Source organism: Tympanuchus pallidicinctus, unplaced genomic scaffold (genome assembly GCF_026119805.1).
Source record: "Tympanuchus pallidicinctus isolate F22 unplaced genomic scaffold, pur_lepc_1.0 scaffold12, whole genome shotgun sequence".
NCBI classification, from domain to species: Eukaryota; Metazoa; Chordata; class Aves; order Galliformes; family Phasianidae; genus Tympanuchus; species Tympanuchus pallidicinctus.
This window is the reverse complement of record NW_026294637.1, coordinates 9,596,714-9,624,434: the sequence shown is the minus strand read 5'-3', so window position 1 is coordinate 9,624,434 and position 27,721 is coordinate 9,596,714. Positions and strand designations below refer to the sequence as shown.

Here is a 27,721-nt window from a genome sequence, read left to right as displayed (position 1 = left end):
CCGCCCGGCAGCCAACAGCCCCGAGCCGGCAGCCGAGGCGGCGGGCAGAGCAGCGCAGAGCAGCGCCGCCCTCAGGCCGAGCCCGGGGCCGCCCGTCCCCGCCGCGCCGAGGGAAGGGGCCGCGCCGTCCCGGCTGGCGGCGGCGGCGGCCCCCGGCGGAAGAGGAAGTGGAGGCTCCCCGGGAGCCGGCGGCCGAGGCTCCGTGACGGGCGCGGGGCGGCCCGTAGCAGAGCGGGTGGCGGCGGCCGAGGAAGATGAGGGCCGCCGTGCTGCTGTGGGCCGCGCTGTGCGGATCGCTGCTGCCACCGGTAAGGGAGGAGGCCGCGCAGCCGGGCTGAGAGCCGGGCTGAGGCGCGGGCGGTGGCGGGGCCGAGCCGGGCGCTGCAGCGCCGCGGGGCTCCGGGTGTCCTCGCCGCGGGGCCGGGGCCCGTAGCTCTCTCCGCCCGCAGAGGCGGAGGCTCTTCCTTCGGCCCGGCCGCTGTTACAGGGCTCGCGGCGCTCCGGGGGCGGCTCGGTACGCTCCGAGATGCCCCCAGGCCTCCCCAGCGGCCTTCCCTCTGCCCGGCCCCGCTGCTCTCCCGGTGCGGTTCCGGCTGCGCGCACAGATACGGGTCGCGCTGCTGCTCCGGGCGCTGGGCGTTTGCGGCCCGTTGTTTTGCTCGTGTTGTTGTGTAAATGACGCTTCGTGGGGCATCGCCTCGTGACGTACGGGGATGCCATAGGTAACCTCCTCCCTAATGGAGCCGGGAAACGTGGCAGCGAAAGACCTTCATCACCTCTTGAAGCCGTATGGAGGCTACACCTGCGTTACATACCACTCTGCTAAGTTTTTTTTTCTTACTGTTTTTTTTTTGTTTGTTAACATTTTTTTTTTACTTGCTTTGGTAAGTCAGGACCCAGAGTATCCTGCTTGATAGCCTCAAAGTAGGCACAGTTTTCTTTATCACTGTGAGCATAGCTGTGGGTGAAGCAGCTCATGTCTCTGCGCAGTACTGCCTTGCTATCTGTGAGCCCCATGAAGCTGTTGTCAGTTGCATTGGAGTTTTCTGATGTTACTCCTTGGCCTTAACCCTATGGTTTGCTGCTACTGACATAGGCAGGGGTTTCCCTGGCAGCGTGTGCAACTCTAGGCCATGCCCTGCCTCTTCCCGTGCTCTACATGTGCCTCAGCAGGCTGGTTCTAGCTGAGCTGTTAGGTCAGCTCACCAGCCCTGAGAGCAGTGCCCCAGGACTGGCAGCATGAGGAGCTGGGGCTGCTCAGGCAGCAGACATGCAGGGAAGGACCACCTCTGCTCTCCAAGCACAAGGAACTGTTCCCCTGCCCACAGTGCCCAGAGGGAGGGAGTGTTTGTGTCACAGTGCCAATGGAGAACTGTGAATGTTGCTTGTTCTGTTTGTGCCAAGTCTTTCTTACCTTCTTACCTTTTTGTGAGATTCATGTTGTTACTTGCTGCCTGTAAAATACTTTTCTCATGTTCTGCGCGTTTTAGTTCCTTGTATGTTTTGTCTGGATGCTAACAATGATGGACCTTATAAATACAGGCTTGGCTTGGTCTTGTTGCCCACTGAATCCCATCAGTACAGATGTTCTGTGTGGAGGGGTTACCAGTGCTCTCAAAAGCAGAACTGCCCAGCCTTATATCCCTGCTGTACCTGGGGTGCATAATAGGAAAAATAAGGATTGAAAGATATCCTTTTCTCTATGAAAGATGAGGAATTATACATGGAAGGCCTAAACATGATAAAAGGAGGCATGAGGAGGGAACCGCTGGTCAAAAACAGGCAACAAATTGTTTGAGGACCATTGAGAATTGTCTTCACCGAGAAGTGTCTTCAGCCAGGGGCAGCAGGTGGGTCCTTTCCTTGGGTGGGAACATTTTTCTGCCTATGGGATAGGCCATCAGTCCCAACCTGTGGCCTTTGTCTTTTGTGAAAGAGGAAAACTGAAGCAATTGCAAAACAATAAAAATTCAGTTGGATGCAGGATTACTTCAGTTGGGATGTTCCAAATGAGGTACAGCATGCCGTGTTTCTCTTCATCTTTTGCTTCTAGATTAGAGCTCAGCAATGAATATATTAGCTCTGGATCCCTCTCCTGCTTTGTGGGCAGGAATTGTATTCCCTGATTCATCCCTGGAGCAGGAAGCCTGCCAAACACAACATGCGTATCAAATCAGCAAGTAATCACTCCTTTTAGGCAGGCTTGTGCTCGTGTAGCATTAACACTTGATTTTCTGGAGCACAGAAAGTATTTCTTATTCTCTTTCAGGATGCAGAAAGGGCTTTAATGAATGGAAATGTCTTGGTTTTGCACCTGTTGAAGTCCCTTATGCTTTTAATTTGCCATTAATTTGTACTTTCAGGTGGCTGCATTTAAGAGGAAGTCTCGGTAGTTCTGTACTAGTGATAAATCATGAAACAATGTGTCTCGCCAATGGCTGAAGAACTGCTCTGTGCTAAACAGTTAATGTGCTCAGGCCCTTTGACACAGTTCTCCCAGCAGATGTTCAGGCTCTATGGTCGATAGAATGGATTCCTCTGAAGAAGGTTTTTGCTATTCAAACAAGGCAGACATAAACCTCTGAAACAATGTCATCACATGGCTTTCTTTTCTCAATAGGTCTCACTTGCTGTAGAATAGCCAGTCTAGGGAGGGAGACTTCTGTAGCACTCTCATTGATTAGCACCGTGTGTGTGCCAAAAGTTTGGGATTCTATCCTGTTGCCCGGCTTCCCATCTCTCATAGAATCAATCCATTCATGTATTTCTGAAAAATTCTGGAGACACTTTCTCTTCCTGACGGATTTTTAGGGGAACATCTTCACAGTGAGAGTCTAAAGTTTAATTTAGACTCTTTTGTTTATTGCAGATAAATGCAGATGAGGGAATCCTGCACGCTTCTGGAAATGGTGTAACTCCCTTAACAAAGGATTACTGCATAGCCTACAATTCTAACTGGATAACTCTCCCAAGCAGCCTGGACAATGCTGTAAGTAATTTCTAATCATACTTTATAAAAAAACTAGAACACAAGATGAATTTGGATCAGTTATAACTGATCTTCATGTCTTTGAGCTAAATTGGTGCTACACTGAAAAAAAAAGGATTTATGCAGTGAACATTTGCATCCCTTAACAAGTCTTTTCTAAAGTTGGTAAAGGTGGTACTCTCTCTGTTTAACACTAGTTTTAAATACATCATTCTTTTGTTTTCTTCAGTGTCATCACTATGTCCAAGTTTTAGATTTGCGAGTAAAGTTTTTTGTTTATAAAAATGTTGTAAACATGTGAAAAGTTTTCTTCTATTCGTTTGTCAGTTTTATCTCTTTTTAATTGTCTTGAAACCATGTGGTAGAAGAGGAGACTGCCTGGAACGTTCATCCTGCTGCATTTTTGAGAGTTTTTCAATCCAGGGTGTAAGGCAAAAGCACGTCTTCTTCATCCAGCATTCTTGCTATAAACAGGAAATGCTTTGAGTTTGGAACTGGTGAAGGCAGTTTTATTCCTCTCATTTCTCTCCTTTCCCTTCTGTCATTCATTAGCAGGTTAACTCTGTAAAACAGAAAAAATCATGTCTTCTCAAACATCTTTGCTGTGCTACTTTGGCCACTAGGATGCCTTCACTAACTAAATCCTGACAACAATTTTAAAATCATTGTTAATCTTGAATTCAACTTTAAGAATAGAAGGAGTTTTTTGAGATGCCAATTGTTCTTGAATGCTTATTATGCCTCAGAACTCTGGTTATGTTGCACTTGTTTTTTGGTTTTGTTTTTTGACTCATAAAGCCTGAAAATACTACAAAACGTACGCTGGATTCTCCAGAACTACAGGCAGTGATTTTCCTATGTAATATGTTATTTCAATGGAATTTATATGAATATAATATTTCCAATGTCTTATGTTTACATTACAGCTACAATTGCTGTGGAACTTGTTACCAGCAGCCAGATGTTTCAGCTATGCACAGCTACAAACCTCCTTCAGTACTGTGGGCTGTAGAAACCATTGCCCCAGTGTTATGTCGCTAAATGTGTGACTCCTTTCTGTTATGCCTTTTTGTGGCAAACCTCAGATTAGGAAGCATATTAATCAGTCTTCCAGGTAAGAGTGAGTTATCAAACTGCTTTCTTTCTGCTCTTCTCTCTGCAGACTTTCAGGTCTCTGGAAAACCTGACTTCTACGGTACTCTGCGATTCTTCTGAAGTTCCTGCTGTTGTAATAAAGGACAAAGCAGTTGTTGTGATGAGAGGAAACTGCACTTTTTTGGAGAAAGCAAAAATTGCTCAAAGTTTGGGTGCTAAAATGCTGTTGATTGCCAGTAAAGCTAGGCTGGTAAGTTACAACATATGATTTTCTTCTGTACTGCCGTAACGTCTTATCTGTTGGTCTGAGGTCGTGTTGCTCGGAGATAGTTCAGAGAAGTCCCAGAAACAGAGGACCACAGGGATGTGTGGGATTCCAGTGTGAGTTGTTAATCTTCCCTGCTGAGTGCAGTGCTAGTGCTGCTGCTCATGTGACCAGAGGGCCATGCTCCCTGTCGTCATAAGTAATGTTTTGTTTTAAACACACAATGAGGAAAAAATAAATCGGGAAAACTTCATCTGAAATTGGAAATACAGAGGGCACTGGCATATCTTTATAGATACTCCTGTTACTCCTTTTTGTTCTCTATTACAGCTGCAAAATATAAGTACAAATATTTGCAGTTTCAGATATTGTCATCACAAAGTGTTGATCTTTGCTTTAAATGCATAGGAAATAAAAAGCATGTTTTGTTTGTTCCTTATAATCCTGTGAAAGCACAAGGCCTTCATGAATCCAAATGTGTTGGTTGTAGCTCCTGTTTTGACTTAAGTACATCTGCCTTTGTTAACCTTTTGCCAGAAGTGATGAACTAGCTCTATTTTCCTCCCTACAAGTATGATGAAATGTGAAGGACATTCTGCGTATAGAAACCTGCTTGGCAAACAGACACAACATGTGAACCACTGACACTTTCTCTTCTAGTCTCCTCCTTCAGATAACAAGACTGATTTTGAAAATTTATCTCTACCAGTTGCTCTTATAAGATATAAGGACATAATGGATATGCAGCTGGTAAGTAATATAATTTCAACATGTAATGGTACGTATAGTCTGAAGATTTTTGAACAAATAAATAATTTTAAATCAGACATGAATGTCTTCCTGGTTTGAATGTGAATGGATACTCTTTCACAAGATGGATATTGAGTCATGAGTAGGCTTCCTGCTTCAAGTTATTTGAAAAAACATTTAATTAGAACACTAAGAATGGGAAACAATACTGGAGAGAGGGTAATAAATAAAACTCTTCATCTTAAACAAGATAAGTATCCTTCAGTAGAGTTGGACAGAACTGCGATGCCTGACAAACGTCAGGAGCTGTAGTACAGAAGCAAGAACAGCTGAGCTTACATCTAGCAGCATGGTATTTTGCAGGCAAGCAGTCCCTTGTCTAGGTGGACCTTAAACCAAGTGTGATTATTATTATTTTTTAATTATTAATATTATTTTACTTTTTTCTTAATCCTTCCAAGATGATATGTTCTGTTTCTATAGCATGACAGCATCCATTACAGAGAAGTTAACTGGTATAATTCAAGTTTCTGTGGATGAATTCATGGGCAAATGCTTAGCATTAAAATCTGGCAGTTTGCTATCTCCTACACTTGTATTCAGGGGAATTTGTTTTTCTTTGATTTGTTTGTTTTATTTAGTGTCAAATAGCTTTGCTAGGCAGAAGTTGCACTCCACATGTTTTCTAGTAAATAGCAGAGGCTTGCAGCAACCTGTGTAGTCTTAGCTCCTTGGATTGCATTTGCAAGCTCATTTCACCATTTCTGCTCTTAACCTTCAGACCTGCCATGGGAACTTATAGCAGGTAAGTGTGCAAACTGAAACTGTGCCTGCATGTCTAGGATTTTGGTTATGTTCTCTATTGTCCCATTAAAGATTGGTTCTTGCAAAGCATTGATATGCCATGCTCATGGATGAGTTGTTTTGGTTTTCCTCTGTCTTGAAATGTCTTCAATTAAGCAAGAGAAGATGATGATTTTTGCTTAATTGAATGGCTGTGATAAATACTTTACTAACCTGGAGGGAAAGTAGGGCAAGGTAAGATCCCTGATTGATGCAGACAAGACTCAGAACAACTTAATTGCCTAGTGTTGTTCTGTGTTGTTTCTATGTAGCTATAACAATTCACCAAGTAACTTTCCTGGTAGATTAGTGTGCCAGGTGATGTCTCATACTGCGGTTGAATCAAGGAGAAAAAATACTCTTTTTGTCTTAGAAGCTGTCTTCATGAAAGTAGTAAGAATTAAAGCCTAACCTTGAAGTGATTCATTCCCAATTCTGTTGTGTTTTTTCCCAAAGCCTTCTGTCACATCACCAGCAGTAGCTGTTCTGAATGATATGTGCTGCTTAGGTGCTGTCAGCCATCATGCTCTTCCTATTTCAGCTGTATTTGTTTTATTGCTTTTCAAGGCTTCCAACTTTTTAATTAGAAGAGTGGCAATACCAGTCTGAGGGGAGCTGGTTGGTGTTTTCGTACAAGACTTCATTTCTGTTAGCTTTCACCACTTGAATCAGGTGCACCAGGAGTGTTGGTAGCAACAGTGTCACAGACCTTCTGGGAAGTGGGCAGCTCTTGTGCTGTGTTTCATTCTAGTGCTCTGTGGTGGCACTTGAGACTTCACAAGTTCTCAGTGAAGAGCAGAACAGTAGTAACAAAAGGAAATAAGTGCTCTATACTCTAATGTGAATTATGCTTCTTAAGTTTAGTGTAGCTGAAAGGAAGAACTGGGTTTAGACATAGACTGAGAATTATGAAAGTTGAAAAAGATCATCTAGGGCAGCCACCCACGAATGCACCGCCAATGCAGCCTGCTAATTTGTAAATGTGTAAGTCATTAGTTTTTTGTTTGTTTTTACATACAGGATGCAGTAATTAGAGTAAGACTTCTTGCCTTTATCCAATTTGTTTCACTTCCTACAACTGTAATGTTTCAGCAGTTTTTCTTCTGTATTTTCTAAAAGTGTGATAATGTGTTGCCATAACTTGAGGCAAAGGAATGACTTCTGACTTCTGTAGGCTGCAATAAGGTTAATTTCTGTAATTATCTAATTCTGGTGCTGAGATGAATCTACTTTCTTCACTAATGGCCAATGTTTTCCACTGCACTGTTCAGCTTCCGATTCAGTCTCTCCACTACCAGTTTGATCTTCCTGTAGCCTAACTTGCCTGACACATTCACATCTTCTGTTTTTGTCCCACATGCAGTCTGTTAGCAAGTCTGTTCTTCTACCACATCTATGGAGTCTGTTCTCACTGTGGGGCTGCTTTAGGTGCCCTGGCTTACTTCAGTGACAACAGCAAACTTTGCCCATCACCTGTCAAATCATCTTCCTTTCTCATCTTTCAGTCTAGTTGAAGCACATTGGTTTTGCTTTCAAGGCTTCTGTTCAAACTGGTATCAGTTATGTCTCTGCTCTCTCTCACCTTTTTCAGTCTTACATTTTTTAAGTTACACAAAATTGCTTTCTTTTCTTTTTGAATCCATCTCAAATAATGTTTGTGAAAACTTTCAAAACTTTCTCTTGCTGTGAGGTTTTTACTGTGTCCTGTCTGAAGCATCTTGCCCGTATCTGAACTGCGAGGTTTGTGGTTTCAGTAGTGAGAGGCAGACCTCTGCTCATATCTCAGTGGACGTATGTCTGTTTTTCAAGGTAATGCACTCCAGAGATGTGTTCCTGCAGAGCTGAGGTCTTTGCTAGCACTTGGTGTATTTGGGGGATGAAAAGCATTTGGGCTACAGGTATAATTTCTCAGAAGCGTTGTAAGATGGCAGAGAAGTACCTTTTTGCCTTGTTCTATCTATATGTTGTCACAGCAATAGTAATAAGGCTGTTTTCAAATCTGAGCATCCTGGAAGGTGGTATGAAAGGCATCAGTGCTTTACAATGATAAAAGTATGGGGTATGTTATACACTAAGTTAAAATTGTGGTTGCTACCCTGGTGTAGGTTAAGAGCAGGAAATCGTGTTGTGTTGGAAAATAAGTAATACAGTTTCCTTCTAGTCCTTGTGAACCAACTTGTTTGTTGTTTTTCAGACTCTTGGAGATGAAATTAATGTGGCTCTCTATTCACCACCTTTGCCGGAGTTTGATTGCAGTATGGTTGTCATCTTTGTAATTGCTGTGTTCACTGTGGCACTCGGGGCCTACTGGAGTGGCGTTGCAGAACTGTAAGTCAGTACAACAGAACTGATTAAATTAAATGGACTCAAATTCTGTGAAATCTGTAGCTGTTATAAGAAACAATGTTCTTTTGGGGTACTAGTTAAAGAGTTAGAAGACCCAGGTGCAATTAGATGCTTTCCCTTGAGCTTCTTCTCTATATACGTAACATTTGAAAAATCATAAAATTGTTGTGACCTAAGCTGCTTAGAGTTTTCAGCTTAAAATAATTTATCTTTGATTAACATTTCTGAATAGGAAGAGTCTGAAGGCAGGCATGCAAAAAGGTGTAACACAATGTAGACTTTCCTGGTCTCTTCCTCTACTGTATCCCTCAGTAGGTCCTTGAGGAATCCTTAGCAGTAGATTGTACAAGTCCCAGAGGAATAATGCAGCTCTTGGCAGGATGAGTGAGAGTTGATGTTTTGATAATGTTTTGTTACTGTATGCCCAATAACTAGCATCATAACACTCTAATATCTGCGGAGAAAGTATCATCTTCAACATCCAGTGATGCAGGAGGTATGTATACATATATGGTCTGCAGAGGGACCTGTGCTGCCTTGTCCCCACAGGCTGGGTAGCACCTTCTGGGATGTCTGCACTACAGTTCTGTCACTGGGAGCACTCAGGAACACAATTCACTTGTGTCTGGGTGGCTCCAGCCAAAGTCCGCTCAGGCTTATCTACCAATGATCTGTGCGTTATCTGGTGGATGGCAGCAGAGCCAGGGGGCAGAGCAGCTCTGGCACTAGGTAGGGGAAATGAGATGTGTGTAAAAAGTATGGTGTGTGGCCAGAGCAAGGAAACAAGTGGATAGGAGGGATTTCTGCATGGTGTTGGAAGACCGTGCAGCTTTAGTGAGTGAAATAAAGCATGCTAGGTGCACAGAACTTGTTTTAGTCTCGGGTTAAATTGGATGTAGCTGGTCTTGGATATCTGTGCACGCAGCAGGGCCAGCATGCTTTACTGCATACAGCTTCATGCTGTCTGTTCTAGTACTTTATTCCCCAGAACTCAGAGTGGATTGCATGTGATAACTGTGGCTTCCTCTTTCCCACCACTTGTTATGCAAATAGTAGTGATTTTTTGTTTTCTAAAGAGATTAAAGCAATAGAAGGGGGGATTCTTTCTTAAAGGTTGGATGTGATTATACTTCTTTTTTGCCCCACAGTGTTTTAGGGTGTGGCTGCACTGAATGCTAAAATAACAAAATGTGATGCTGTCTCCCATTTTGGAGGAAAAAAAACTAGACATAATTATATTAAACTTGTTAGACGTGCACTTTCATAAGTCTAGGCTGAGCTTTTTTTTTTTCGCTGCTTATTTAAAGCATGTTCTCTAAGAAGGTGATTCATCTTGCTCCTATGGGCTTTTTTCTTTTGAAGGTAGTTGATTCAGTGCTGAATTCAGCATTTTGTTGTAGGTAGGCACTGGGATCCGTCAGGAACATGCTATCTGATGGGCAGGTTTCACTAGTGTCTGTACAAAGAGTAATAGGGCTATCTGCTCAAAGAACAGAGGAAAACACAACAGTTTGTCTCCTTATTTTGCATGGTGAGCTATAAATACGGAGTATGCATACATAGAAACCTGACTTCTGGTGAAAATGTCTACTTTATGTCCCCCCCCCTTCATTTACTCTGCGTTTTAAAGGTAAAAGTATTAGTTACTAGCTGGCTTTGTTACTCTTATGTGTGGGGGCTTTGCAGAAGCTTACTGTCTGTAATTGAGGTTTTAGACATTGCGATTTGCATGGTTTTAATTTGTCATAGAGATTGACTGTATTTAGTTCAAGATATTTTGAAGTCAGATGTGGTGGGCTAATAAAGCTGAGAGCACACATCCTAAAAAGGTTAAAAGTTCTGATATTAGACAGCTTTTCCTCATACTGATCAGGATTTTGATTAGGAATTCTCATTAAAGTTGACAATTCCTTTACTGGTGGAAAGGAAGGTGGGTAAAAACCTTTTTCTTGTGAACTGTGCTAAGTTAGAAGTGCACAACTTCATCAAAAAAGTGGAGAGAAACTCAATAAACACACATTCAGCTTTTCTGAGATCTTTGAAGCCTGATAGAGATGAGGTTTAGGTCTAAATGCTGTCAGTTTAAATGCTTTATAAAAGACAATTCTGATCACAGTAGAACTTCTTCATAATCTCTCATCTGAAATAAATATATTTGTCATTTTCCTAATATAGTGAGAATTTGAAAGCAACGGCAAGTCCTGGGGACAGAGAAACAAGAAGGAAGAAGGAGGAAAATGTTACTTTCACCACTCTGACAGTTATCTTGTTTGTTGTCATCTGTTGCGTCATGCTGATTTTACTTTATTTCTTCTACAAATGGCTAGGTAAGAAACAGTAGATAATCTCATTTGATGTATTTTCTGCATGATCTTATTAGGTGTCTAAGTCTGAGAAGCTAGATTTCTAACTGAAAATAAGACTAAGGGGAGTTTAGTTTGGATATTAGGAGGAAGTTTTTCACGCAGAGGGTGGTGATGCACTGGAACAGGTTGCCCAAGGAGGTTGTGGAGGCCCATCCCTGCAGGCATTGAAGGCCAGGCTGGATGTGGCTCTGGGCAGCCTGGTCTGGTGGTTGGTGACCCTGCACACAGCAGGGGTTGGAACGGGATGATCTTTGAGGTCCTTTTCAACCCAGCCCATTCTATGATTTCTACATAAGATTTTTTTTTTTTATTCTACACTCTGTCATTGAGGAGAAAATTGAAAAAATGCAGTTACTAATGAAAAAAGAAGGAAGCTTTCTTCTACTGTCTTAGATCTGCCTGTACAGTGCTCATTCTGAGTGAAGTACTGTGGAAGAGAGGTGACTGATGAGGAATTTTAAGAAAGAAAGAAATCCTCCTTGATAAATACTGATGCTTCTGGGAGGATGACAATGAGTACTATTCTTTGGAGTCAAGTTTTTTTTGTTGACCTTGGGTTTGTGGTTGCAGTGCCCTCATTAAAGTATCAAGCTAAATGGCACTCCCCTGATAGAAAACACTGAGGCACAGCAGCAATAAGGTAGTTTCTTGAATGATGCAATTTGATTAAAGTCTTGTTTCCGACCTGTTGATTTTTTTCCTTCTGCAACCAGAAAACATGCACTTTTTAAAATGGCACTTTCTAGAGCAAATACTGTAACTTTCATTCTGAAATCAAATTCCTTCCAAATTCAGTATTTCTTGGAATTTTTTATAGTTCACCCTTCAATTTCTACAGAAGAATTTTCACAATGCTCATGTCTGACTTTGTTCAGTTTTGGTTGTCTTGACTGTATGGGCAGTGCTATGCTGGCTAAACGTGTCTAAATAGAAGACTGATTAATCTTTTAATTTGATCAACAGTTTCAACTTAAAAATTTCACCTGTTTATGCAGTTTCAAGAGTTTTAGGAAGAAGTGAAGGAGACTTCTTAAAGGAGAAGGGGACAGGAGGATGAAGTGAAGAGTGAGGCCCTTTAAAGGAGGAGAAACAGAAGGGAGCAATAAATTAGTCAGGGAGAGAAGAAAATGTGAGTGGTTCAAAGAAAATATGTAACATCTTTTTCGGAGAAGCCTTAGTTCTGTGCTCTTTGGATCAGACGCAAACTGTTACCATGGTATGATATGCTGTTCTAGGGAAAATTCTCTATTTAATTAAAAACAAACAACCAAATGAAGCCCCACCACGCTGATGTGATTACCATAGCATGTGAATGTCAATCCTAACATCAGTACTTGACATTAGGATCAAGTAACCAGCAAAACTATACAATTTCCCTTAGCCAGCTTCTCTGTGTAGGCTAAATTCCAGATATTTCTAGATTTGCAACTTCCTTGTGTATTTCATACCTAAACTTAAATAATGATTTAAGTTTTGGGTTTTGGAATTTTCTCTGTTGTTGCTTTCTCTGTGATGCTTTTCTGGTAGCTGGAATTAATTCTGAGCAGGTCCAAGTTGATATGAAATTAAAAATCTGAGGGTACTACTCATACTAAACTAAAGAGTGTGGAGGAAAAGTAAATACTTTAGGAAAAAAAAAATCCAGACACTCCCTCAAGTTTTCTGGCTTTTATTGGTTCTGTTGCTTTCTTTGGTTCACTTATAAAAGGTTAAGCATACTTGCGACTTCACAAATGAGAGGGAAAACAGATGATCTTTAAAGGACTAACACTGGCATTTTGCTTTAAATCAATGTTACAACATTACTGTCTTGAATATACAGTACAGAATTGCACAAAGTATGCATAAACTTGTGATAGAAACATACTATAATCATGGTCTTTAAAGCAGAACAGTGCTGATGTATGCATTTTTTGTTGCCTTTCTAGAGGTGCTAAAAGCAATTACCTATTTAAATTCTCAAATTGTGGCATAATTGTGTAACTGAAGTGCTACAAGAAGTGTTTCCAACACAGAGCTGCTTGTTTGCTCCCCTGCAGGGGTGTGGGGGAGCAAAAGGGAGAAAACTCGTAGGTTGAGATGGGATTTTTAAAGTAAAGAAAAGGCTGTGAGCACAAGTAGAGTGGATGGAGGAATTCAGTCACTCCTTCCCATCAGAAAGGCTGGTGTTTAACTACTTCCAGGCCTTCATCATATATAATGGCTACATGTAAACACAGATCCCTTAGATGTCTTGGGACTGCCTGTAGTCCGCCAGCCTACTTGCAGATGGACAGAAGTGTGTGTTCTGGGCTGCTTTGGTCACAGTTCCAAAATGTAGCACTGTGCAGGCTGCTTTGAAGAAAATTAACTATAGTCCAGCCCAAACCTGCACATCTGTCTTCTTATAGATATTAGAATTACTTTCTAACCAGACCTATGTTGCAATCAAGAAAAAAACCCAAGCAAACTACTGTTTCTATTGTCTGCCTGTATCTCAAGGAGCTTACTGTAAGTCAGGATTTCCAGGATATTACAAGTTGGAACTCAGAATGTAAAGACACTTCCCAACCAGGTAGCTTAATAGAAATTTTGGAAGGGGTAGCATGTTCAGAACCCTAAAGAGCCACTTAAATCATCAGTCTGATCTTGTAGTTGCTGAAATTTTTATACATGAACAGGCAAAATGACTGCAGGGAAATTTGATGGGAGGAGTATTAACAGAAATTGAGAAAGCTGGTAGTTCTAAAAAAATACATCAATTTCAGCTATAATCAAAGAAATGCATCTCAAAGCAGTATCAGATGTCATTTTTTTGTTGAAGGAAGAGAAGAAAAAGGTTGGGTTTTGGTCTTTGGTTGTAGATGTTCCTTTGTTGATTTTCAGTTCTTTTTATTTTATTTTTATTGCTATTTAGAGATTTCAAAACTGGTGTCTTGAAGAGAACTAATCATGGCAGAGACATTTCAAATTTTGGCCTTTTTTTTTTTTTTTTTTTGTAATCTGTTGACTGTGATCTCCAACAATGGAGCACTGAGTAGTGCTACAACTGTTAACAGTTTGCATCACGTGTACGTTCCTGTTTACCATGCTTTTTTCCCCACTGTATTTTGTCACTGACTCCTGTCTCTCACTCTTTTTCTCTAGTGTATGTTATAATACTGGTCTTCTGCTTGGCATCTGCAATGAGCCTGTACAATTGTCTTGCTGCGTTAATAGGAGAAATCCCATTTGGGCAGTGCAGGTACTGTATGCCTCTCAATTTTTATAAGGTGTCTTTTGGGTATCTTCTGGTTTCTACTCAAGGTAGTGTGAAAATGTGAATGCAGTTTGATAAAGTCTGCTGTTTGCAAAACTCCTGAGTGTTGCTGAAACAAAGGGATGGATGAGGGGGTGTGAGGATGAGAGCACTTTGTACTGCACAGCACAGGCGTGTGTTTTGTCTGTTGCGGGCTTTCACTCAATTACTTTTCTTTCAGGATTGTGTGTGGCAACAGAAATATTGAAGTGAGGCTTATTTTTCTTGCTGCGTTCTGCATAGCAGCAGCTGCTGTTTGGGCTGTGTTCCGAAATGAAGATAGGTAAGTGATGCATCCTGACTTGAAAGGGTAATATGAATAATTATCCTCAACAAACTTCCTGTTGTGCAACTCATTCTGGCACATGATGTCCTTCTAAACTCCAGTGCCGATTTCAAAGAAATTATAAAAGTATTTATGAAACTTACCAAGTATGAGAATAATAGAGAACAAAGCTATACAAATGAACTGTGTGGTAATTTGGAGTTGCAAAAAAATTGTGAAGGTGAGGACCAACTAGCTTGGTTGTTACTGATCACTATGGAGTAGAAAGGTGTAGAAATAGGAATGTAAGCATGAGATCATAAATAAAGAAATACTGTAGTAAAATCCTCAGTACTGGAAGCAGGGCTTCTGGTCCATTTCCTCACTGAGCAAGTGAGCAGCCGTGTAAGTGAACAGCAGCAGCCTGCACTGTCCTCTGCTGAACTCATTTTCTGTGCACAGCACTGGGATTAGGGAATAGCATAAAAGCTACTGTATTTTTGCAGTTCCTTTAGCACTACTTCATAAAAAATAGCTTCATGCTTTTTGTTCCCTTTTGCAAGCTTGCTATGTCCAGCAAAATCCAAAATATCAATATTATATATAGATGCCATGAGTAACATGGACAACGTGTGAACGTGTGTTCTTATGTTTAGGTGGGCTTGGATGTTGCAAGACATTTTGGGAATTGCTTTCTGCCTGAACTTCATTAAAACACTGAAAATGCCCAACTTTAAGGTATTGTAAGTTACAGGGCTTTTTTTGGTTTTTGTTTTGTTTTTTTTCTTTCTTTTCTCTTAAAAAAAGTTTTATAATACCATGTATACATAAGTTTAACATTAGGAGATAGTTTTTCAGTACTTAGGAAGTACTGGAAAACAATAATTGTTTGCTGTTTTTAATAATGAAAAATAAAAAATTGGTATGATGTTTTTTCCCTTTTTTCCTCCTCCGTTATTTATTTTTTAACATTGTGTTACAGTAATTTTAACAGAAACTAATTCTGTAGTCTTTGAAAGCCTATAGTAACAGTTCTTTTGTTTTGTTTTTTTCTTTCTGCCAGTCCTGTGTGATACTTCTAGGCCTTCTTCTTCTCTATGATGTGTTTTTTGTCTTCATAACACCATTTATCACAAAGGTATGACTGAATTTCTCTTCAAAATAAAAATAACATCTGGTCACTGTGGCAGTATTTTTGTCAGACAGATTAGTATTTTGGTATTCTTGAGGCAGAAATGCAGACTTTCTTTCTAACCCTTAAAGACAGCAGTGGTTTAAATTCCTATTTTATATGGGTCATAGATCACAGTGCTTGTTTAGATGCCGTAAATTTCTTAAGTGAGTTAAGTCTTCTGCAGTCATAGAGCCAGAAATACTCTCTCCAATTGTGTGACAGGGTGATGATGAGAAATGACTGTTCTCCAGTTTTCTTCCTTTTCTTCCTTCTTTTGCTTTCCCTTTATGAAACATGCTCTTGTACTTTCTGCAGTGCTCATTTGCAGTATGCTACGAATTGTATGCAAGCATACTTTCTCTTCTTTGGAAGCAGAAAGGTCATGGCAGAAAAACCTGGCACATCTTTATCTAAAATTTAGCAATACCTAGTGGACTGGTTTGATGTTTTCTTTTTTTTTTTTTTTTTAAGTCATTTTATGCTGAATGGCATGTTCTTATACTGAAAACAGTACCATGTAACACTGCTTTACTTTTAATGTTCAGGAGTTTTCCTGAAATTTTCTGGAAAAAATTGTAAGATGAAGTGCAAGCACTTCTTGTAGATGTAGTACAAGAATGCTTTGGTGTATTAAAGTGCTAACATTGGAAAACCAACCTTAATTTCAGAATGGGGCAAGTATAATGGTCGAAGTTGCAGCTGGTCCCTTTGGAAACAGTGAAAAGGTATGAATTTTTGTTTTAACATTCACAGCTTATGAATACTGACATTTTGTAGCTAATTCGTAGTGTGCTTTTCGGCATAACTTTCTCACAAAATATAGCCAGCTTTTGCTATTTTCTTGTAAGTATTAAATACCTGTTGACTTGGGTTTGATCCTAGAATGATGGAAACTTGGTGGAAGTCCCTGCTGAACGCTCAGCTCCCCATGAGAAAGTAAGGATTGTATTTCAGATACTGGATTTTTAAATCATTCCCTCTGAAAAGACTATTCTTTTGGGGAAAACCTGACTATCCAAATTTCTCTTCAGGGCCTGGAAATCGTTGATCAACACTGTATTGTTAGGATAATAATCCAGACTTGATATTCTCATTATATGATTGAACGCTGTCTTAAGTTGTTTTTGGTGCGTGCGTATTGTTTGTGAATCTTAAATTCCAGTTTATCTATTGCCTTAGGCGTTGTCCACTCCTTGTTGGTTTCTGGTTTTCACTTTAGGTCCTACCTATTTAGAAGTCCTGCATTAGTGACACATTAATGATACTAAAACTGCTCATTCATTAAAAAAACAAACAAAAAAGAGCCACCGAGATGCTTTAAATTAGATTTATGTGGGCTTCTAAAATACTGTTTTACAGTTACCTGTGGTTATTAGAGTGCCTAGACTTGAATACTCAGCAGCGACACTGTGTGACATGCCCTTTTCATTGCTGGGTTTTGGAGACATTATTGTCCCAGGTGAGCAGACATTTTTTGCAATTGTGACTTACGGTTTTGATTCTCAACTGGCTTAAATTAGGATTTCTACAGAGTAATTATTAATCAAATGCAACAGTTTGCATTGCTGTTAGTATGGAATACAACGAAAGCCAGAGTAGAAGAGAGCTTGGTGTGTTACAGTACACTTAAATAATGATGGGGTTTTGTTTTTTTATTACTTTTCTTTAGCGTTGCATCTTTTGATCATGCGAGTTTCATAGATAAATCCAGTTGTCAATAGTAATGAAATCTCACTGAAATCTGGCAGAAAGTAAGGATTCTGTGACTTAATAGCATTTTTGTGTCATAGACTGCATAATTAGAGTTGAGGTAATGGAAAATGTCTCATCAAGTTTTTCTGTCCTTCTCAGAAGATCTGAATTTGGCCATAGCTCAACTTGGAGTCTTGGGCAAATTACTTAGGCACAAAGCACCATCTCATGATGACTCTCCCTTTTCCTGTGATCTGCACCGAAGCAAAATAGATGATTGCTAAGAGCATTAAAATTCTATTGAAGAAAAGTGTTAAAACTAGGTTGTTACTTTTCTGTTTTGGTGCCTTTGAAGTAGCACTGAAATAACACAAAGTACTTACCTTGCTTAAATGTAAGAAAACATCTTAATACCCATCTCAGTAGCATATTTGTGTTGTGGTTTAGATTTTTCAATACCTACTGCAGGATTTCTGAAACTGGTTCTCAGCTTCCCTGAAAAGAATTGGGAAGAAGATAACACACAGCGAGGGGAACTCTGACTGTAATTTCTTTTTATGCTGCTTTGATTTGGGTAATTGAGGAGAAAGGAATTCAGGGCTGAACTTCTCGTTAAACTATTAGACTGTTTTTCCTCTCTGTTCAAGGCCTTCTGGTTGCCTACTGTCGAAGATTTGATGTTCAAACAAGTTCTTCTTCTGTATACTATGTTTCCTGCACAATAGGTAAATCGAGATTTTTTTTTTTTTCCAATAGTAGTAATCTTCATGCTATTTTTTTAATGGCAGAACTACATAGTTTTCTTCAAGTAAAGGCTTAATGTTGTCAAATCTTTTCATAAATTTTTTAGTGTGACTGCCCACGCTTTAGGTGAGTATTTTTATGATAGATGCTTTGAGAAAGCATGCAAATACATAACGATCTATTGTCCCTCTTCCATTATATTAGCAAGGTAGATACTAATTAAAGAAAAAAAATATTTTCCTGGTTTACTACACTACTGGCTTTGTTTAAAAATATACTTGCTCTTGATCGTGTTTTATAGCTTATGCCATTGGTATGGTGCTGACTTTTGTTGTTCTGGCGTTAATGAAGATGGGACAACCTGCCCTTCTCTACCTTGTACCGTGTACACTCATTACTAGCTCTCTTGTTGCTTGGAGGCGCAAAGAGATGAAAAAGTTCTGGAAAGGAAGCAGTTATCAGGTAGGGTGGATGCCTTGAATATTTTGGTTCTGTTAATTCCTTTGTATGTAAGTACTTGGTAATACCAGCAATCCATTTATTTTTTCTAGTCTTAATGGTTAATCTTCTATAAAGAAAAGGAAGGAGCTTTGACTCTTTGAAAATCTTAGCCTTGATGTGTGGTATGACAGAATGAAACTTGAGGAAAATGAAATAGCTGGTTCAGCACTCACAGAAGGTCATTTCTTCCTTTTTTTTTTTTTTTTTTTTAAACAGTGCTTATCTATCATCTTGATGTGGTATAATATGAGTCACTGAGTTGAGTATGCAGATTCCAGTCTGCAGTAGCAGTCCAGTATTAAGAGATGGTTCAAGAGGGCTGGTGATGTACAAGAATCTTAGACACGAGTTCCTGTGTGTCACTGGCGTTTTACATTGTCAGGATGATATGGAGTGTTCAAGAGCAAAGTATCTGGATGGTTCTCTAACTGTTTCCTATCCCAGTGCACATGTACAGTCCTGTGGGATTCTGCATTTCCCCTGAGGTAATCTCTGCCACTACCCAGGCATTGCAGTACTTCAGTACCAGCGGCCATCTGCCTCTGCCTGTGGACACGCACACCTTGCCCTGATTGTGCCACAGCTGTGGTAACTATGTGTCAGGAGCCCCTGCCAGCTGGCATTTATTCTAAGACTGATCTCAGTATTGCTCTAAATTTAATGCTAGAGACTTGAAATGAAATGTTGAGTTCAGAAACTATCTCCTGTATGTGGGCTGTGTTGAACTCAGCTCAGAGAATGGGTAGAGAGTTGATCGTGGAAGCTGGTGATGCAAAGAAGCAGCTTTTTACTCAGCTTCTGGATTGCAAAGTTGAAGTGGAGCAATGGAAAAGCCAGTTGGTGGCAATTCCTCTAAAAGTAAAACTGGTAGTCGTGCAGCTCCTGAGGTATTGTCAGTTAAGCATTGCCTCCTGTTGAGGTAATCAATGTTTTGCACCTGTGCCTGCTGAAGGCTGACTGACTTTACAATTGCTCAGGAAAAGATTATCACTTTAACTAGATACCATTGTATCTTTGTCTACAAAAGAGAAGACTTTTTGTAGGTCTAGCACATAGAAATGTATCTCTGTAGGTCCTAATGAGTTTGGTTTACCATCCATTTGAATACAAATTGGTGGCTGTTTGCTATTCTGGAATATGTGTTACATATCAAAATCCATCCAATCGTAACTGACTGTTGGGAAAAGAGCTTCACTATTTATTTTCCTCGCTTGAATTCTGAGTAAGGTCAGCCTATTGGCCTAAGCAAACCTGGCAAATCTCTTTAGCAACAAAAATTTCTTGCACTTCTAATAGCAAAACTCATACTTGGGAGAATTATGTTGCCATAGTAGTTACTTCACGTCCTTTAAACTGGTTCCTTGAAGGATTAAAACTGCTGTGAACTTTAGCATGTTTTGAGGTCAGATGATCTCATTTCTGGCACAGTTTAAACTGCTGATTTCCACCCCCCACTACTCCACCCCCAGTTAGACATGTCTCTGACTGAACGCTTCTGTGTAACTTTTAGTAAAATTCTTCCTTTTCTGTAGTTGTCCAAAGATCTTTTCTATGTTTTCTTTTCCTGAGGATGTTATTCAAGTTATGCTCACAGAATGCTGTCATGTTGATCCTTTTCATACATTGTCCTCCCAAAATAAGGCTGTAATTTGAACTGCCCTTACTGATGCAAATAAACAAACAAATCCATGCAATCACAATGTCCAAATCTCTAGCTTTGAGTGCTTGTTCTGAGGAGGAAAGATACGAGAAGGAGACAGGATTACCTTTAGCTACCTTAGGTTGCTGAAATAATGGTAATTTGGACTTGATTGAAAGTGCTCCATGGATAAGGGGTAATCAGACATCTGGGGAGCTTTGCTTTGTCCTGATGGGAACAGTGAAACCTCGCAGACTTGTCAGGGCAAAGCATGCTAAGATAGGGGTACAGCAGGATGTACAGGGTATCAGATGACTGAGCTTCATGAATGCTGCTATTTCTTGAAATCCACTAGTTAGCTTTTTTTTTTCTAATTTAAAAAATAAGTTGTCATTGTTGTATATGATTTTAATAATTGAATGAATTTTATTTAGGTATCGGACTCTCCCAGGACGCCTTTGCTACAAGGTGTGCTTATAGCCTTCTTTTAATGCAATTTGATTAATCATCTTATGGGATTTTTTTGCTTTTTGTCCCCCTCTGCTTCTTTTCATTCTTCTTCTCATCTATTTTCCTTTCAGTTTTTTCAGAGTAATTCATTAGGAAGGAGTTAGCAGTGAAGACAAGTTGTAAATTTGCTTTTATTCTCAGTTGTTGTTTTTTCCTTTAAAGGAGCACAAAAAACTTTATAAAATGTGAATGGAGCCATGATTCTCAAGACCGAAGGAAGACTTTGTACTCTTTTTTTTTAATTCTTTAACTTCCCAAATCCCTAGGAGTAACTTCAGGTGTTTAAAAGTGATGGTATTTGTGCTGTTATTAAATACGTGCAAGTTCCCCCGCTAATTGTTGTGTGCCACTGCATTGGTAAGAAACCTTCCTAGAGCTAAACAACAATTTTATTGTCTTCTGTCTGTTAGAATGCTAAGCATTTTAATTTGTCTTTAGTAACTGCTTCTGTAGTCTCTCTGTGATCTTGCTGCTTAGCAATTTACTTCATCTTCTACTGTCTGCAGTGCTTGCAGCAGGACAGGAAGTAAGGATTCAGACCAGCTTTTGAGGTATTGCTGCTGTATGGTTCCTAGACCATACCAAGAAGGTTTCGCCTTGGTAGGCTGAAGCTCATGACTGCTGACACAGACATGGTTTTTATTTTCACTTCCATTTTCGCAAGTACAGCATGTAGAGAGCAAGGCAGATTTCCAAATTTCATGTTTTTGCAGAATTTAAGCACCTGAATATAAGCTTGAATTACAGACAGCAGACTAGCTGTGTATGTATGTTTAAAGAGCATAACTTGTCCGCTCTGTGCTGAAGAAAATTTTAGATAGTGAACTATGGCTGAGTGCATCTTAAATTCTGAACTAGAAAGTACTTTTCTCATTAGCTTCTCTCTTCTAATAAAGTGTACTTTAACAAGTTAAGGTTGATTTAAAAGCCTTTGTAGTAAAGAAACTAGATACAAACCCAGGAGGAAGCTAAGAAGTGGGAGGGATTGGATACACATTAAAATCTGATGGCCAGACTGTATTGCTGCTGTAAAGTTTATAGTACAGATTTTTCTGGGTCTTTTAGTTTGCTTATACTCCTCAGATATGTCTGTGTGACGATGTTTGATACTTATTTCCTAGTTGTCAACTTGAAAATACTGTTTAGTTTTGATTGGTACAATCTATGAAATCATTTCAGTAACACCATGGAAAATCTAGCAGTTGTAGAATTTTCTAGTTGTGCAAATAGTCTTGCCAACTTTTTACAGCCAGTCAATAGGAAGTGCTTAGAAATGTTCCTTACCTTTCTCTGAAACAATAAATCAGCAGACTGGCATGTTACACAGCAAGCATCTGCTGTTTTGTACTGTCAGTTTAAATTATGTTTTCAAGACGCTTGTGAATTAATCACAGGTGTGGTTTAAGAATTAGGTGAGTGCAGTGTTATTGGAGTGAATCTTATTTTCTAGTGTGCATAGGTACTACGTACTCTTTTATCTGTCATGACACCCCATGCAGCCCCCCGAAAATGTCAGGAATTCAGATGTAGGAAAAAGGCTGGTGAATTTGTTCCACTTGAAAAATGTTTGTCAGCTCCCCACAGTGTACAGTCTGATGTACAGGCTTGGAACAACAATTTTGTCCAAATTTTAGTATCTTCATCTTGCTGCTGGCTGTTATAAAGATTTCTGTTGCTTCAGCAATGGCTTTGAGGATGCAGTTATTCTGAGAGAACCTACAACTGAAATGAACTTATGCAAGAAGCTGCTTAAGGGAAGTCTACACGTTTAGAAAGGCATCTGTTGTGCTTGACTTCCAAGCTGTGGGCTGTCCTTGTCATACATTGTGGAGAGATTCGAAATAGCAGGTTGTTTGGTCTTGTGAATTTTATGTATCAGAAAGCCCAAAATACCTTTAAGTTTAGAATCATTGTAGAATGCTGTGGGTTGAAAAGGACCTCAAAGATCATCCATTCCAACCCCCTGCTGTGTGCAGGTTGCCAACCACCAGACCAGGCTGCCCAGAGCCACATCCAGCCTGGCCTTGAATGCCTGCAGGGATGGGGCATCCACAACCTCCTTGGCAACCTGTTCCAGGGCATCACCACCCTCTGCGTGAAAAACTTCCTCCTAATATCCAATCTAAACCTCCCCTGTCTCAGTTTAAAACATTCCCCCTTGTCCTATCGCTATCCACTCTCTTAAGCAGCCGTTCCCAGTCGTGTTTATGTGCTCCTTTCAAGTTTTGGAAGACCACAATGAGGTCTCCTCAGAGCTTTCTCTTCTCCAAGTGAAACAAGACCACTTCCCTCAACCTTTCCTCATAGGAGAGGTGCTCCAGTTCTATTAGCCGTTCTGGTTCTAAAGGGATCTCAAATATTTGTTAAGCAGAGACTTTAAATATTAAATACATATAATGTCATAACCACATTTTGTGCTGCTTATCTGATTCAGAAAAGAATCTTTCATGTTGGGATGCAGTGAATTATTGTGAATAATGTTAACTCTTCCTTCTGGAAGCAGTTTGTCACTTTAATGTGGGAAACATTTTACAAAAATACTTTCCAACACTGTCCTCTACGCCAGCTGTTGGACGATACTCCCTAGGGTAAAGGGGAAGCCATATTCACCATACTCTGTGTAATGTGGTACTGGTTGGTTTTCTTTTTTAATTTTTTGTTTGTTGTGTTTTGTTTTTCCTGGAAACAGATAATTGAATCCTCATTTAAAATGACTTTGGTTTCTGTAATTGTAGGGAGTGTTTTGCTTTGGTTGACTTTTGATGTGGGTTTTTGGTCACAGTACAGGGCCAATATTCTAGATATACTGAAGTGAATGTAAAGTTTACCATTGTTTGGTATTTGCTGCTAGACTGCATGTGTGCTATTGCTATTCTTAGGTGCGTCAGCAAGCCTTAATTCTCCTAAATTCTGATGTGTGAAGATAAGAGGTGTGAAAAGACCTCTTTTGGTCTTAGTTACCTTGATATTGTGCCCACTAGACTCCTAATCCTTACTCCCAATCCCAGTACATTGTTTCTGGTTGTCTCAGCTTGCTGTACAACATGCTGGTGCATCTGGGTTTAAAGCAGCTTAGTTGAAATAACCTAATTTTAACAAGATATGTTTGCATATCTTGGATTGACCCTGCTATGTTTGTATAAAAGGACGTGGCACAGATGTGGGTCATAGCTAGAGAAGAGGAGAGATTAAGAGAATGACTCTTTTTTGCCCTATCTGGAGAGTCATATTGTGCTTAAATGCTTGTGATACAACAGTGTTGAAGTTTAAGGGTAGTTCAGTGGGTGCCCGTCAGGAAAGTAGTCTTGTCCTCATCACATGGAAATCTACCCTGCTTGGAAGGCATGTAGCCAGCAGCTCATTCATCCATGCCTTTGTGTCCCTTTTACTTCTAAGCACGATGGGTCACTCTTGAAGAAACTATGTAGGTTTTTCTACCTTTTGATGCTGAAAGTATTATGCCTTTGCCCTGATAACCCTGCCATGCTACTCAGGAGCCCCTGAGATGTTCTGTTTTCAGCAGTGCTACTGCTTTCATGTTTTCTGTCCCTGTGTGTCAGTTGTTAGAACTATCCAGAACTTCCCAATCTTTGGCCTCCTGTTAATGATGAAGTTCTCCATCTGGAGGATCTTAGTTTGTCATGCTAACAAACGTGCCTACTACCTTTGTGATCAGTGCCTTGTCCCAGGAATGCAACCAGAGCCCTCGTTTGTCTCTAACAGTAGAGCAGTGGATAGCGAAACAAGCTGCTTTTTCGGCTGGGAAGAACAAAATTGTCCTGTGTTACTCAGGTGACTTTTAATCAGTTGCATTAATCTGAAGTTAAAATTGGTTGTGCAGTAATCTAGTTCATGTTGTCTTCTGCAGCACATCTTTACTGTTCCAATTCCTTTGTTCTTTTTAAGATGATAGGAAAGTTTACAAAGGACACATTTGCAGTACACAGCTAGCCTGTACTGTTATGAAAAAAGAAAGTATTTTCTATTCAAGCTATTGCTTACTAACTTTAAATGTTAAGCAGGATCTAGGCTCTATTTCCAGTTCTCCAAAGTGTGTCTTGAAATTTTTTCTTTACCTCAATCTCTTTTTTTTGTTTTCCATTTCGATAATTGAGACACTTTTGATGTGTACACTTAATTTCTAGAAGAATACTTGAATCTTTGGACAGTAAATGCTTTTATAGTGGAAAGCATTAACCAAGATAACTTTGATTACTTGACTTGAATACTTTTCTGATCTACATAGAGGACTTCCTATCTGTATGCTGCTAAAATGCACTCCTAACATATGTTTAATTATATTTCTCTTAGCTAACAAATACTTGTATCAGTAGGGGTAAAGCAATATTTCTATATAAAGAACTGTCCTCTTTTTTATTACTTTTTGCACCTAGATGATGGAACATCTGGATTACCCAGGAAATGAAGAAGGCACGGCACCAGCCAGTGAGCAGCCTGGAGGACAATAACATGTAGGATTCTGGCTTAAAATAGTATTGAAATTTTTTACAGATGAGTTGCAGTAAATTTGGTGAAATTTTCTAGAGTATTTCATGCTCTGTGTAGAAGGGTTTTTACTCATGCACCTATATTTTTATGACAGATATTGTTAATAACATAAGAGTAATCAAAATAGATCTGCATTTTTACAGCCAAAACATATCTAATAAAACTGTGCCTTATTTTGGTTTAAATAAATGGATATTTTCTATGCAATTTTCCAAATGTTCTTCTATACAGTGTATTTTTATAAAATTTTCTTGCCCTTATCACTTTGCATGAGATGTCTTGTTAATTTTGAATAAGGCTGGTCAAATTTAATTTAAAAAATAAACAGTAATAGCAGAATTCTTCACAGGATTTCTTTCCAGATTTTGAATGTGAAGACAGATATTAATGTAACTACAGAATGAAACTATAGTTCTGCAAGTAATTGAAGAAACAGCGTGTAATGTTAATCTATGTAGATCGTAAGCCATAAAATAGATAACAGGGCAAATTTTAATTTGTAGTTGTGAGCTTTCTTTTTTTGTTTCATTTTTCTTGGTGGGATTTTTTGTTTGTTTTTTTCTCTGTAGTTTCACAGGCTTATGCCTTGATCATGAAAATTGTTAAGCTTTGATGCACATCTTTGGATTATATGCATTGTCAACCATCAAAAACACTAAAGGTGTGTGTGGGAGGTACTTACAGGGTGGCACTGGAAACTTAGATGCAGCTCCTGGAGTAGCTGGCAAACAAGACAGTGTTAAAGGCCAGAAGTTTTTGTTCAACAAGTGTGATGTAAATCTTTGAGAGGGGAAAAAACCTGGAATTTTATGTCTGGACTGGTTCTTCTCTTACCTGTCAGAACTTGATCTATATATGTGGTCTTCATTTGGCTTTGCATCAGTTCAAAGAGATGGGGGATGAGAGGGCACATGTTTCTGGCTTTTGTATCTGTACTGCAGCTTTTTTTTTTTTTCTTTCTACATTAAAGAAACAACTGTTTTTGAAAATTCATTGTGGTTGATAGACAAGCAACTGGTTTGAATAGCATTAGCGCTGCTTGTGTTAGTTAAGACCACTCAGTGCTTTTGTTTAACTTGATTAATCCTAATTTGTTTTAGCGTTTTTATACTTTAAGTTAAGAACTCTCAAAGACTTGGAAAAGGAAAATTGGTTTGAACCATTACTTTGCTTTTAGAAGAGGTTGAGTTTGTGTGCTTGTTTGATGCTTTTTTTTTTTTTTTTTTAGTTCTTTTGTGGGGGGAACTGCAAATTGAGGGGATTAGGCATAGAAAATTGGTAAAACTGTAATGCTAACAATTTACACCAAAGAAAATTGGAGAAATCAACTACAAGGAATCACCGAGTTCACTTACTGCTACCATCAGGTAGTCATGAAAACATTTTTCCTATTTTTAATTGAATGTAATTCCTAAAGTCAGTACAAGTCGAAGAACCATACAGAAAACAACCAAATAAGCACATGCTGGGCAATGGCAGTGCAGCCCTTCCTGCTGTGCCTCACATAAGTGCCTCAGTGTTGGTCTGAAAGTCACCTCTAGACACTAACAGTTAGGGGTGTGTTGGCTCAGGAGAACTTATACTGGTTAAATCTGGTTTAGCTAGATTTACTTTGGAAGTATGCTAATTAAGACAACTGTAAAACTATATTGTCAGTTAAAAAAGGCTTACTGCAAATGTACTGCTTGATGTAACTTATATCAAGTTTAAACTGTTTTGTTCTCAAGAGTCCTGATGTAAACAAACTTACAGTCTCAGTGTCAGTTGTTGCTCTTCACACAAATTGACCATGGTGCCAGTTGATACGGGTAAGATAACCACCTTGTTTGTAGCTTTGTAACTTCTCTAAGAAAACAGGAAGCGTTTTCAAGTTACTAATTGCCTGTCATACCTTTCTTGATCTAAGCCTGAGCTGACAGCTTCACAATAAAATGGTCTTGCACACTATCTTTAATTTTTATTTACTTCAGGCAGGTGGGCTAGCTGGCACTTAATCAGTTACAGTATTCCTTGATGTTCTGACAGCAGACAGAAAATTCCGTGCTGATTTGTTGTCATGGTCTTTGACAAGCCCAGTATCTGCCAAAGCTAAGTGGTTGTGAAGAAGTGTTTGGGAATTCCTAAAAGACATGACGCTGTAACTCACTGCAGGTCGGGAGTACTCAGAGCTCTCAGAACCTTTGTGAACCTATGTGAAATGACTTCTTTTTCTGTGAAATCTTCTGTATAGAGCATTTATGTAATTTTTGCCTGGAACTGATAATGGTACTGATAATGGACTAATATAAATTAAGATGATCGTTGTCAACAGGAGTGTGCATTCAGCATCTGGCTGTGGAATCTCTGTTGTGTTCTGTGCCTGATTATGCTTCTTGCCTGACAATTCCTGAGGTTTCACACATGTGCTGCAATTTGATGGGATGTAAACTAACTTTTTTCTTTTATAAATGCTTAGGAGCTTTGTTTACAAAAATGACGGAATTTTAAATTTTATATAAATAACAAATTAGTTCTGACTACTGAAATTAAGTTTTTATAAGCTTAATAGAATTCATAGCAAGACTTTTAGTGGTTTTGAATGTTTCTAATGTTAAATTTGGTTGGGCTAAACACTATGTTAAAATCATTTTTAATAATATAAAAACCTTGCTACTTTACATTGTGTGTTTACTGACAACAACCCCCTTTCTCATGACTCTGAAGTTATCACTTTAAGATTGTTATTAATAAATGTTACATGTGTTTAAAAAACAAAA

At 39.4% G+C, this 27,721-nt stretch overlaps 1 protein-coding gene across 6 annotated transcripts; it reads left to right on the top strand.

Annotated features, from left to right (window-relative positions):
• Positions 1-145: 145 nt before the first annotated feature.
• SPPL2A (signal peptide peptidase like 2A) lies at positions 146-27,721 on the top strand. Of its 6 annotated transcripts, XM_052671635.1 has the most exons (18): positions 146-308; positions 2,870-2,989; positions 4,152-4,334; positions 5,010-5,099; positions 8,137-8,270; positions 10,464-10,615; positions 13,781-13,877; positions 14,113-14,214; positions 14,853-14,934; positions 15,260-15,334; positions 16,039-16,095; positions 16,253-16,306; positions 16,730-16,829; positions 17,710-17,787; positions 18,108-18,268; positions 20,381-20,414; positions 24,180-24,248; positions 24,851-27,721. In XM_052671635.1, the coding sequence occupies exons 1-18, from the start codon at positions 255-257 to the stop codon at positions 24,880-24,882; spliced, it is 1,674 nt and encodes a 557-aa protein (XP_052527595.1). In that variant the 5' UTR covers positions 146-254; the 3' UTR covers positions 24,883-27,721. The 6 variants fall into 6 exon arrangements, with proteins under 6 accessions (XP_052527595.1, XP_052527596.1, XP_052527598.1 ...); XM_052671636.1 differs by lacking the exon at positions 16,253-16,306 and having other exon boundaries at positions 147-308; XM_052671638.1 differs by lacking the exon at positions 24,180-24,248 and having other exon boundaries at positions 148-308.